The following is a 13,706-nucleotide window of genomic DNA, read 5'->3' as shown; positions in this document are numbered from 1 at the left end:
GTATGTAGGGCACAAATTGTCCCAGCTGAGCATTTCTTGGTTAAAAGGAGTATCTTTAGCTTTAGTTCTTTAGCTCAGGGCAGCTTCCCATTTTTGGTGTTTACACTCTTTGCCTTTCTACTCAGCTAACCATTTTTGGTGTTTATGTTCCTCTTTTATTCTGTCATTCTCTTCCCTACCCAACTTTAACTTTGTGGTTGCTTTGCTACCCTAATGTTTATGCTTTATTCTTTTTTTATTTTCCATACCCAAAACAAACAAAAAATAATGAAACTTGTAACCTCTCTTTAACCTGTTTTCAACCTTCTTATTTGTGAATCACTAAAAGTCACTTTATTGGTGCTAAAAGTGTGAACCTCAGTTAACCAGCAGACTGTGTGTAAATTTTGCCAACTATGCCACTGTGAAGGTTTTGGGGTTCACCCTCGCCAGTAAGGGATTCAGTCAACATCTCCCTTACAACCCTAGGTGTATTGTGGCTATGCAGCTTTCATTCAGATCTCTGACCCCAACAGCCTGCCAATGACCCACAAGATTCACCCTGCCTGAGCCCAACTTGGATCATCCTCACAGGCTGATCTTAGTACCCTTCCAGCCTTGAATTTGCCCCAAATCATCCTCCTGCAGGGTCCCATCCCTCTCACTGGAAAAAAGTATTTTTTTCTCTCAGACCTCACAGAAAAAGTGTTAGGCTTGCTGCCTCTACAGAGACAGTATAACATTCCAACCTGTAAGCTTACTAGAAGCATACACTGTACTGAACTTATCCAGAAATAACTCATGATTTATAATGAAAGCCAAACAAGTTTTATGATGTTGAATTCCTTCTAATTGCTTGTATTCAGAGGGAGAAATCAGCACAGGATCACAGAGATGCAACACAGGGGCCATCTTTCTTGACACTAAAACCAGCCAGGACTAAGCTAGCCCCTAATAATCTAACTCTATTGCTATGGCAACAAGCTAAACCCTGTTGCTATGGCAACCTAGGCAATTAGGCAAGACGCAAAATACACAACATATTCCTCCCCCCCTTAATGAAAACACCCATTTAACAGAACAATCACTAAACTAAGGAATGAGGGTAGACTGCCTCAGTTCCTGGCTAAACCCCGGGGATTATTCCGCCCTGTAACTTGGGTTTGCCCTAGCTAAAGATCCAGCTGTTGAGGAGGCCTTCTCTCTCTAGGTGGATTACGGCAGACTTCTGGTGTTCTTGAACTGGAAGGTGTTATTGGTGTGGGTCTAACAATGGGTTTAGGACTTGTAGCTCAAACAGGTGAGGATGTTGTATCTGCTGCAGAGGTGGATGGAGAAGGGACGTCAGGAACGGATGACTCTTGACTCAATGATATCTCACCTGTAATGGTGAGATCAGGCAGTTCAACTGGAGTTGTGTCCTTGGGACATGTATGACCTTGCAACAACTGATCTACATGCTGCCACCAGGTGAGATCATCTGCAGTCTGGACAGTGTAGGAAACAGGTCCTGTTTGGGTGATGACTGTAGTATTTAGCTCCAGAAGCACAGTTCCGAGCTAGGACAGGCTGTCCAGGACAAAAGGTTCAGTCTTTTGCTCTGTGTGCACGTCTGATTACTTGGTTTTGCTGTTGACATTGCACAACTTGTCGTGCTTTGGTAAGTTTCAGCAGATCAAAGCAAGTGTGCAGTTGTCGTCCCATCATTAGAAAGGCCGGGGATGCTTTGGTCGTAGCATGAGGCATGTTTCTATAGGATAGTAAGAAGGTGTCCATCCGCTTTTGAATGGACGAATATTCCCTTGCAGATCTTAAAGCTTGTTTCATGGTCTGCACAAACCTTTCAGCTAATCCATTGGTGGATGGATGATATGGTGCCGAAGTGATGTGATGTATCCCATTTGCTTTCATAAAATTTTCAAACTCCTGAGAGACGAACTGCGGTCCATTTTCACTCACAAGTTGTTCTGGCAGACCGAAATAACTAAAGATTTCACGCAGTTTCTGGATAGTACTTTCAGCAGTAGTGGATGGCATTACAGAGACTTCTGGTCATTTAGAGTAGGCGTCTACAACAACCAGGAACATGCTTCCTTCAAATGGGCCAGAAAAATCAATGTGAATACGCCGCCATGGGTTTTCAGGACAGTCCCATGGGTATAGGGATGCCAAATGAGGCACGTTCCTCACACTCTGACATGAAGTACAAGCTCTTGCCTTCTTTTCAATGGCACTGTCCAGGCCAGGCCACCAAAAGTAGCTTTGTGCAATTTCTTTCATGCACACTATTCCACAGTAATCTGAATGTAGCTGTTCTAACCTGTGATCTCAGTAGTGGTGGAATAATGTCGTGCATCCCCCACAACAAGCAACCAGAATGGATTGATAACTCCATCCTCTTGGACGTGTAGGGAAGAATGTTGGGTGAGACATGAGAGTTCCATAGAGTTGAGTGTGCATTTCTGGTTTGGGTGTTGGGTTGTTGGGGCATGGTTGGCTAGTTGGTGCTGTTACTATGGGATAGTCCATTAATTCAGCAAAGCATATGGTAATTTTTAGATTTTAGATTGAACTTTGTGTTTTTAATAATGTGAAGTGCCTAGAGTCTACAATAGGTGATGGAAAAACCTAAATAAATACTGTACTAGAGGACTGGAAGATAGATTGTCAGTTGTACACCCAGCATTTAAAAAAAGAAATATAATATTATCCTGGGAATTATAAAACAGGATGAGCCTATCCTGGGAAAAACAGTGGAGAGAATAATTAAAATTTAGCATCTCGTACACTAAATGAGTATAATGTGCTATTGGTGAATCAGCATAGTTTCTCTTGGAGTAAATTAATTAGCCAGGTAAAATTATTTGAAAAAGGTAACCAAATGATGTGATGATTGATTAATTAGTTAATTTATTTTAGACTTTCAAAAGGCTTTTGAAAACCTTCCTTCATGCAAGGAAAATAAACTTCATAACCACAGGATAAAAGTCCTATAATCAATTAAGAAGTGCTGTGATTCAACACTGGAAAGAGGGTGAGGAAGAATCTCTTCATCTCTTGTGTATTATAGAAATATGCTGCATGATGGAAATTCAGGAGGTTGCAAGATACCCAGTGAGACCTTCTAATAACATGTTGAACTCAGTGACTAGTTCCTTAGACATTGTCATTCATTGTTGGTTTTGAAATTATGTAACCAGATTAACAGCTAGAATACTGAGGTTGGGTTAGTCATTCTGTAAAAAGCAGCAGTCCTATTTTTGATAGGATAGAAAAGACAATTCTTTTTACCCTTATTCTTCAAGGGGTTTCCAGATCCATCATGGTTTTCAACTGAAAATGTTGAGGTCACACCTTCCCCTTAAAAATCCTTCTCACAATAGATTGCTCCAAGATAAGATCCAATTTCTTCTGGGAATTAAGGCTATAGAATCGGTGTGAATTCTGGGGCCAGAAACTAACTTCATCTTGGAAGAAGTATTAATCCATGGTTTAAAGTCTCAAGACTGATCAGGATGTTCAAAATACTGGAAATGTCTCAGGTTCAATGGGAAAACTACTTTGTTTAGTACTGAGTAATACCCTTAGCCCAACAGCACCCACAAGAGTGTTTTCTGAGTGGCTGCTAACGTTCATCCTCAAGACCTGGTGGTGTATACATATTTAGACATCTAAGGCTCAGTACTCCAGTGTATCCATACATATCTTAGGAACAGTGGAGAAGAGGACTTGACATGAAGCTGAGAGCAATTTCCTAATTCTCAGCCACCCAATCCTACCATAAATTAAAGATGCTGCTGTCAGAAGACTTTCTGCCAGGAATCAGGTGTAGAAAAGCCTCACTCTGCCATAACCTCTCCTCGCTGGACATACCTTCTTCTTCTCCCTCTTTCCTTTTATCTTTCTGCCATCCCTTCTCACCCAAACACCCCCTCCCCACAACATGTCTCCTCCTTCCAGTGGATGTATAAGCCGGGGAATATGAAGCAGGAGTAGGGTATTAACTCTATATACAGCATTAGTGAGACTATCACTAGAATACTCTTTCCAGTTCTAGTGTTCACACTTCAAAAAAGATGTTGAAAAATTGGCAAAGGTTTAGAAAAAAGCTACAAGAATGATTTGAGGTTTCGAAAACTTTGGTGAACAACTAAAGAATTTCAATTTATTTCATTTAGGTTAAGAGGTATCTACAAGTACCTACATGGGAAAGAGATTTCTGATAGTAAGCAGCTCTTTAATCTAACAGAAAAAGGCATAATGAGATCCCGTGGTTGAAAACTGAAGCAATGCCAGTCCAAACTAGAAATAAAGAGAACATTTTTAAAGATGAGGGTAATTAATCCTGGGAAACAATTTACCTAGGGACATGGTAGGTTCTCCATCAATTGCAATCTTTAAATCAAGACTGAATATTGTTCTAAGCTATACACAAACAGAAGCTATGGTCTTGATGTAGACATTACTGAGTAAGGTTCTTTGGCCTGTGTTTTGCTGGAGATCAGAACAGATGACCATAAAGGCCCTTTCTGGCCTTAGAATCTATGATAATTATTAAAAACTGGGAAATTCAGAGTAATGTGTGCAAGTAACTTAAAAGAATGTAATCTTGTAAAACATAAATAAATAAACATTTAAAATAAGAAATTGTAACATACAAACATTTCAAAGTATGGAAGTTCACAGGGCACCTAAAATACTGTAACACTGCCCTGCAAAGATGCCAGCCCCTCCCACCTTCTCTTCTTCATCAATGAAGTGCATCACAGAACATTGATTTTAAAATTGTGTTCGTACATATGGCATCAAACTAACCTTTTTCTGTTTTCTTGTTATTGCTACAATTTCTTGAACTGGACACAGGAGGATTTCTGTGTAGACATGCTACCTTTCTACATAGTGACACTTAGATTATTGGCTACTTCATGGAATAACAGAGTGAAGTGTGTGTGGCACAGAGGTACCCTCATCACCTTATAGGTTGTGTCCCAAGTAAGAATTGGGAAAAAGATTGCTTTCTTTTTGAACTATTTGTTTAACCAAGAATTTTTAAAATAAGGCTGTTTTCCATGAAAGGGAGCCATGGTTCTGTTGACTTTACTCATGCCAAAGTGTATGTTGGTAGGTGCATTGGGGTGCTGTATCTGAACTAGTGGCTAGGCATACTTTGTAAAGCCCATCAACATCTGTGTGAACTTCCCAAGGATGATCAGAGCCTTAAGAGAACCTTCAAAAGATCATCACAATCCAACATGCCATCCTGATTTTCCTACTGTAGTGTGTATTGTTCAGTTTGTAATGAAAGAGGTTCTGGGGCTGAAGCAATTATGTGCCAGGGCTCAAGAAATTTTTTCCCCATTTATAATTGACATTCTAAGCTCAGAGGTGCTGAGTCTATGAACTGCCAATCATAGAGATGCCGGGGCTCAGCCCTGGCAAGCCCTGGCACATATTAAGCTCTGGTTGTGTGTACTGACCTTTAAAATGTGACCGTTGTGTTCAGAAATGTTGCTCTGTGTATTACATCTCTGCCAAATAATTCTAATAAACTTAATTTTAACTGTTTCTTACTGTTCATGCTCAAGTTTGTTCTCTAACTAAAAGAAATGTTTTCTGTTTGGCGAATAGTTGTTTCCACCAAAACTGAAATTATTCTCTATTCTCTGTGCATGGAAAAGGGCTAGAAACTTAATTTTAGAAAAAAATACAAAATCATAGAGTGCTTAAATATTTTCAAATGCATTTTGGAGTTGAGAAGATAATCATGTTTATTTTTCTCCCCAGCTATTAATAGGCTATGAAAACGGGACAGTGGTACTCTGGGACTTGCGATCGAAAAGAGCAGACTTAAGAGTTTACTATGATGAGGTAAGCAGTTCCCATTCATTCAGAGTAAAGGACAATTCAGTAGTGTGTCAAATGTTTTAAGAAGTAGAAGATATATGCCAAATCTACATTTTTGCCTAAAAAAAAGTTTCAGCTCTAGTTACAACTGTATTTAGGAATTGTACTACATTGTTATCTTTACTTGATTATTTCTACTGCATTCATTAATACCAAAGGCAAGTTTAGATATTATATAGGTATATAGATATTATATATTAGATAGGTTTTATATTTTACACAAAGATTCAGATGCTGAGTAGCAGTTGGTTTCAGTATGTTATATTGTTACATATCTGCCAGACCACTATTTTTTGCAATTTGTAACTAAGTTAGAAAATCAGATGAAGATTCCGTTCTTGTGTTCCACAGAATTCTTTTTAAAATTACTAATTATTATTTATAGAATGTTTCATATATACACGGCAAAACACAGCCCTCATCTTAAGAAGCTGACTGGATACCCCAACTCAGACAAATACAATTCATAGGTAACAAAAAGAGATAAAGGGAGATTTCTGGGAGGAGATACTGGCAGGAACTGTTTTTTCACCGCTCCTCCCTCCCCCTTTTATTTAATGTATGAAGAATGCCTAAATAGTTTGGGTGGGGGGTTCCCAACTCTAAAAATTGTCTGGGCAGGATTCTCATTCCTGGATCTTGTATTCCTTAGTGTGAGACGGACAGGAACTCACACAAAATCTAGGTTTCTTGTTCCCTAAAGACAGTGGTATTGGATCAGCTTGTGAGCCATCTCCCTATTGACTCATAGGTAATAGCTCAGTGTCTTCTCGGTGATTAGGCAGTGGTGGGCAAGGAGTCTGCACTCCCTTCTGGAAGGCTGAAGAATTGAGTGCAAATCAACATTTCCATTTGTAGATGAGCATTCTGTATCAATTCAGCTCATTTTAGTAAGACTTTATTGGCCATCGAGGTGTTGTCAAAGTGTCCGGAAAAAAACCACGCCCTTCAGGTATGAGGTATGTTAGAAAAACATATTCCTATTGGTGAAAATAGCTGGATCATTCTACTGTCAAGGCTCTTTCATAATGTAGCTCCACAATTCCAGGTTGCTAAGTAGTGATCTGGAAAGGGGTCCTAATCTTTTCTTTGGCTTTCTCAAGTTACCTCGATCCTGCAGACACTACAGCAGTCAGTAGTGAGGATGAACTTAATTTATTAAGAACCTGAGACCAATGAGGAATTTTTTAATAGTGACCACCAGCTATTTGTATGCACTGTTTATAAGTACAAATCAGCACTTAGATTCAAAACAGATTTCTGTGAGTATAAAGCCTTTTCTACACACAAACTTGCACTGGTTTACTAAAAACCCCTGTGTGTACACTATATTAATTTTAAAATGGCTTATATCAATTTAGTTTAAACCTGTTCCTTATCAGTTTTATCGGTTCCTTATCAGTTTAAACCAGTTCCTTAAGCTAAATTGACATAAGCCATTTTAAAAGTGATTTAAGTCTGTCCACTTAGGGGTTTTCACTGATTTAAATAAATTAGTTAAGATATGCTTAGTTTAAACTGGGACAAATTTATGTGTAGACAAGGTCTTAGAATCAATTTTTGTGGTTTGTGCATTCACTTTTGAAAATAGGGCTCCCATATTTTTATTTATAGAAAAATACAAGGTAATTTTTGCCATTCAGTAGCTGACACAGATCTCTGTAAAATAGTAGCACGGGATGGGTTCCAGGGAAATTGCAGCGGGTCTCAAACTATGATCCATTCAGCACTTTCTAATGATGTGCAAAAGCAACACCTTGAGAACCAAGCTTAGGAACATAGGAATTGTGTTACCAAATTGATGTGTTGTCCTTCTAGTCTGATATCCTGTTTCTGGCAATGACCTATATGAGATGCTTGGGAAGAGAATGTCATCTGTACAGGTTCCTTCTTTCAGGGAGGCCACTTGCTCCTTTTGGATTTTCTGAGTTTCTGCTTATGTGCGTCTTTAGCTTTAATTATTTTCTAAGCAAAAATTCTATGCCATAATTCTCTTCTCTCCATATTTGAATTGATATGCCATATTCTCACATTATCATATTCGGTTGTATGATGGGTTCTGATTCTTATTTTTCTTCTCTATCCTTTTCTTTCTAATATTTCACACATTAACTTTAATCTCTTCTTTATTATCTTCCTGCCAAACTGCATCTTTTTGTTGTCATTCCATTTTCACACCCTTGCTTCATACAGCCGTCATCTCATTATTCAAGCAACATACTTGGTTTCTTACTTTTTGTGCACTCATTTTCTCTTTCTATTGTCTACCTATTTAATCTTTCCAATACATATTTGGCTTTCCCTTATCGCATATGTACAGTATGTTTTCAACTTGTATGAAGCACCACAGCTGAAAATGTCATCCTTTTCCATTGAATTATTCATCCATCAGTTATTAGATAACTTGTTTTTTTAATTATATAGCCAACGCATTGAGACAAAATGAATTTTTCTTAATTTTAAGAGTTAAGTTCGACAAAATAGGAAGTTAAATTTTGTATGTCACTAAATTGTTGAACATAGGGCAAAACAATAAATATGTGAATGGGGTGCAAATGTACTTATTACAAATAACAGATTCTTTTACTCAACAGCTGCATAAGAAATGTTATTGAGCTTGAGATTGGTGTAGCACACTCCAAGACTTTGAGCCTCAGTTAGTACAGACAAATACAATTGAAATCACAGGAAAATAAAAGAGTAAGAAAAGTATAGCAAAATGACCCCATGGATCATGCATACTTAAACAATCCCACAGTGTTGACATACTTACAACCTTATGGAGGCCATTAGAAACAAAGATGGAAGAAACAGTCAGTGGCACATACCACAAGAGGAGATGATGTTTTGGGCTGCTGCCTACTCAGTCACTCTCGATGTCCCACATGAACATTCATGTATCAGGTTTTATACATATATTTTTCATACATATACATTCTGTGACCAAATTTACTTTCAGATCCCTTTCCCATGTGTGATTTTTCCGGATTCCTATAACTGGAATTCTAATTGCTCATTTCTGGCATAAGCTATTTGTATCAGTACTGCATTAATACATTTCCCAATGTTTTCAGTAAGTTAATGCGGTTAGCCTCATAGTTACACATACTAAAAAATCCTCCCAGAATATATTATTTTATGCTTCTGTGGTGAACTTGTTTATTACAAGCTACACGTTACAAAAATTTCTAAATTGTATAACCTTAGGTTAAGAAGTCATGCTAACTCCTTTGTTACTTAGGCTAACTATCAGACTATTAACAGGCTCACTAGGCCTCAGCTTATTGCCAAGCCTTTCTTAGTTGTTATACAAATTCTTATGTTTCTATCTTGCATAACAGCTCTAATAATTTCTATTTAATATCTTAAAACCCTAATATGCCTTAGCACATGATACAAAATTTAAACTTGCACCCCAAAATCAGGTTAGGGGTTAAAGGTCAAAAAACTACTCCATTTCCTTCATAGTCTCTTATGCAGGATTTTGTCAAAGAATTGTTAAATGTCCAAATAAATTAGGTTAACAGGTTCTCCATTATATGCTATTTTGCCAATATGCCACCTGAACTCTAATAGATCAGTGAGGCGACTTCCCTTTACAGAATCCATGTTTGTTTATCTATCTTATGGGCAAGAAAGAGGACAAGGAAACTCTTTGTATTATTCTGGAATATAAACCTTAGAAATGAAAACCAAAATATTCAAGGTTAAATTATGGCTGCTCTAATGTGAATGCATTTGGAGTATGGAGGGGGAAAGGAGCAATGAGCCCTTCCCCCTTTCTTAGTATTCTTCTACAGGAAGCAACCCTAATCTGGCTACTTGGGTTTAGGCATGGAAGGCATTCTCTCTATCCATATATTCCTTTGGCTCTAAAAAGCCATTGTTTAGTCAATAAAGTTCCAAATAATTGTATTATATAAATAGTAAGTGATTCTCTTGATTTCTAGTCTGTTTCTTTTAAAAATGTGCATGTAAAGTTAATTTTTAAAGCTTTGCATGGGAATGTATTTGTACAAAAAATACAGAAATAATTATTTCTAAATTTTCAATTTTCAAATGTTTTGTTTTGTGTTCCAACTGCTAGAATTTAGCATGTCTGGCAGCTTGTCTATGCAGGGACACTAAGGATTATGTCTACACTGCAAATAAACAGCCACTTAGGCTTAGGCTCGTGGAGCTCAGGCTAAGGGGGTGTTTAATTGCAATGTAAAAGTTTAGGCTGGGGCTGGAGCTTGGAACTCCATATGGGGGGAGGGTCCAAGAGCTTGGACTCCAGCCTGAGCCTGAATATCTACACTGCAATAAAACAGTCCTTTAGACCGAATCCCACAAGTCATCTTTTCTGGACCAGCTATGGGTGTTTAATTGCAGTGCAGACATAACCTGAGGGCTTGTCTATACAAGGACATACAGGAAAATTAATCCAAATTAACGAAAGGTGTGAATTTTAAGTGGATTAGTTAAACTGCATTAAATACCTGTGTAGATGCACTTATTCAGAATTAAAGTGCCATAAATGCAGTTTAGTTCACTTTTGGAGCGAATTAAGGTAAACCAAATAAAAATCATTTTAATTCTGAATGAGGGTGTTCAGACAGGGGTTTAATGTACTTAATTAATTCACTTCAAATGCATGCCTTTGGTTAATTTGGATTAATTTTCCTAGATGTCCCTGTGTAGACAAGACCTCAACCATATGCTGGTTAGGAGTAAGACAATGAACTTCTGAAACTATATCTGGGGTGCAGATAAATCCCCAATTATTCCTTCAGTCTTTGAGGATAAGCTGCCATCAGGCTTGATCTTATGAGAAGGGATCTGAGCCAATCTGTCTGAAAATGCTGGGAAAAGGACTTAGGATAAGCTAAACTTATAGAAGATAGAGGAATGCCATGTTAATTAAATTTAGCTCTAGAAAGTGTGTTATGATTTTGTTTTACATTTACCATTTGTTTCCAGTATTCACACTATCTGTCACTTCAATCTCTGCTTCTTGATAATAAACTTTTGCTTTCAATATATGAATATCTAAATAGTATTTTAAGATGAATCTTGCAAGCTGGGGTGTACAGTAGAACCTCAGAGTTATGAACACCAGAGTTATGAACTGACCAATCTACCACACACTTCATTTGGAACCAGAAGTATGCAATCAGGCAGCAGCAGAGACAAAAAAAAAAAAATCAAATACAATTCACTACTGTGTTAAATGTAAATTACTAAAAAAATAAAGAGAAAGTTTAAAAAAAAGATTTAACAAGGTAAGGAAACTTTCTGTCCTTGTTTCATTTAAATTAAGATGGCTAAAACCAGCATTTTTTTCTGCATAGTAAAGTTTCAAAACTGTATTAAGTCAATGTTCAGTTGTAAACTTTTGAAAGAGCAATCATAAGGTTTTGTTCAGAGTTCAGAACATTTCAGACTTATGAGCAACCTCCATTCCCGAGGTGTTCTTAACTCTAAGGTTCTACTGTGTTACTCTTTTGAGAATAGAGGATTTGAGAATTTTCATTGAGTGTTCATTGGATCAGGGACTGGGCATTCCAGAAGGGCGCTCAGAGGACTCAGGGATTGGTGTGTGCTTATCCCTAACCTGTACAGAGAGCACAAGGCCTTCGGAAGCCTGGAAGGCAGTGCTTGTGCTGCCAAAGGCTGATTGTTTCAGGGAGCTGATCCACAGCAGGCATAGACAAGACTTCCTCAGGCTCAGGGCAGGTGGGTGAGGTGTCTCACAACCATATGTACACCTGAGAAATGTCACAAACTTCCCTTGTAGTGAGTCCCCACTAGCATAATCTGAACTTGCATGCATATCTGGTGTTTTCAGTAAAACTCTCTGTGCATGTGGAGAATGATACACATTAAGAAAAGTTACTACACATTTAAGTTAGCATGTACAGTTGAAGATACTTCTTTTGTCTGATCTGATGAGCAATTTGAGTGAACGTACTGTAAAGAGGTGCAGACAAACGAGGCACCCAATTACTGATATGCCATTGGATAAGGATAAGCCAAAATCATACATTAAAATGTAGCTGTATTGGTTAATGTATTCTGTACTGACTTTACTATCTATTCTCACTACCATTTCTTTAGGCTATTCATTCTGTTGGTTGGCATCATGAGGGGAAGCAGTTCATGTGCAGTCATTCTGATGGCAGCTTGACTCTGTGGAATCTGAAAAGTCCTAGCAGACCATTTCAGATAACAATCCCACATGGTAAGAAAGATGCTTTTTAAAAAAATATTGCAGGGAAGGAATTAAAGAGATGGTTTTATTTGCAGATATCTATGATAAGTTAATTTTATTTGGTCCTGTGTTCCAGTTTCATAGCCATTTCCTGTATAGTTCCTATATTCTGAAATCTGCAGAATATTCTCAAAATCAAATAGCAGTTATGTTACATTTTACATCAGAGGCCTCAAAAAAGCCTGTCTCAGCACCAAAGTATCTGATTTTTGTTTGATGCCATCTGCCTCTGTCAATCTTTGATTTGTTTTTCTTGGGGGAAACAACATTTAAGCTCATATGTGTTTAAAACAAAATTTTAAAAGAAAATAGGACCTCTATTTTCATGGTTTGTTATCTTAGTAATTTGCTGCGAAGAATGAAAATACGTTGAGTAAAAGAGCAAAAGGAATCATATTATTTCAGACAAATTAATATCCAAGGTGCAATGGAAAAAAGGTATTAGTACTCTGCCATCTGCAATGAGTTGAAAGTTCAATTATTGTGCTCTATAAATAACTATTCAGTGTGGTGGCAATTAGAAGTTTTAGTAAGGTTTTTAACCTTCTTTCTTTCCACAGGAAAAATTCAAAGAGATGGGAAAAGACCTGAGTCTTGTAAACCAATTCTTAAAGTAGAATACAAGACATGTAAAACCAGGTATGTTTTTGTCCCATTAGGAAAAGATTAGACCAAAGCTATGTGCTTAGCTACACTCTCTGTAAAATGACAGATAAATGATACAGACTGTAATTACATGATCAAATGCTGTTTGTTCTGGAAGATGGTCTTATGATTAAATCACTGGAAGGGATCCAAGAAAACTGGATTGTATCCATGCTCCTTATCTTGGCCATAGATTTCCTTCAATGCTGAGGAAATCATTTAAACCATGTTTCCAGAGGAATCTTCAGAATGATATGTTCTGCAGTAAAGTATCAGAATGATATGGTCTGCTGTTTCTAATTTATGCTGTTTTAAAATTATTAAAATGATGTGTTTGTTTTTTAAAATGCAGATCTTAAATGAAAACAATAAGGAAATGAATCACAGAATACATAGCAAATTAAATGAAATGGGACAGCTCTGCTTTCTTGTCCTTTTCTAAGCATTTTTAGATTTCTGATACACATTTAATCTTCCAGTGGTTGATCCTTCCTACTATGTACAATATTTTACCTCTTTCGTGAAAATAATATTCTTTTCTTTAGTACATAACACCAAAAATAAAACAGTGACTTGACCTTCAATATATTCTTTTGTTGTCTTCCCAGTTAATAATCTGCGTAACAATATTAGCCCCAAAATCAGAAAAACACTTAAGCACATGTTTAAACATATATTTAAATCTCATTGAAATCATTGGGACTCAAGCATATGCTTTAAGTTATCGAATGCTTAAATACATTCCTGAATTGGTGCCTGACTGAGAACGGGTTTTAAAAGATCTGTGTATGATATTTTCCACTAAATTCCTACATATAGTTTTAAAAAAGGAAATTCCCAAAGAGAAAACCCTTAAAAAACACACCTCCAGCATATACAGTATTCCCCACAATTGCATTATAATGCAGAACTTTAACTCTGACTT

At 37.2% G+C, this 13,706-nt stretch overlaps 1 protein-coding gene across 3 annotated transcripts in view; it reads left to right on the top strand.

The window, feature by feature from the left end:
• STXBP5L (syntaxin binding protein 5L) overlaps nucleotides 1-13,706 on the top strand; it is a 354,593-nt gene that overhangs the window by 196,619 nt on the left and 144,268 nt on the right. For all 3 annotated transcript variants that reach the window (XM_067546369.1, XM_067546370.1, XM_067546368.1), the window contains exons 7-9: nucleotides 5,764-5,847; nucleotides 11,983-12,106; nucleotides 12,697-12,775. In XM_067546369.1, coding sequence (XP_067402470.1) covers nucleotides 5,764-5,847; nucleotides 11,983-12,106; nucleotides 12,697-12,775 — 287 coding nt within the window. The remainder of the gene's footprint in view (nucleotides 1-5,763; nucleotides 5,848-11,982; nucleotides 12,107-12,696; nucleotides 12,776-13,706) is intronic.

Source organism: Emydura macquarii, unplaced genomic scaffold (genome assembly GCF_026122565.2).
Source record: "Emydura macquarii macquarii isolate MOO-44397 ecotype Brisbane River unplaced genomic scaffold, CSIRO-AGI_Emac_v2 contig_1119, whole genome shotgun sequence".
NCBI lineage: Eukaryota > Metazoa > Chordata > Testudines > Chelidae > Emydura > Emydura macquarii.
Note: the sequence above shows the minus strand (reverse complement) of the source record. Positions and strands in the feature narration are given on the sequence as shown.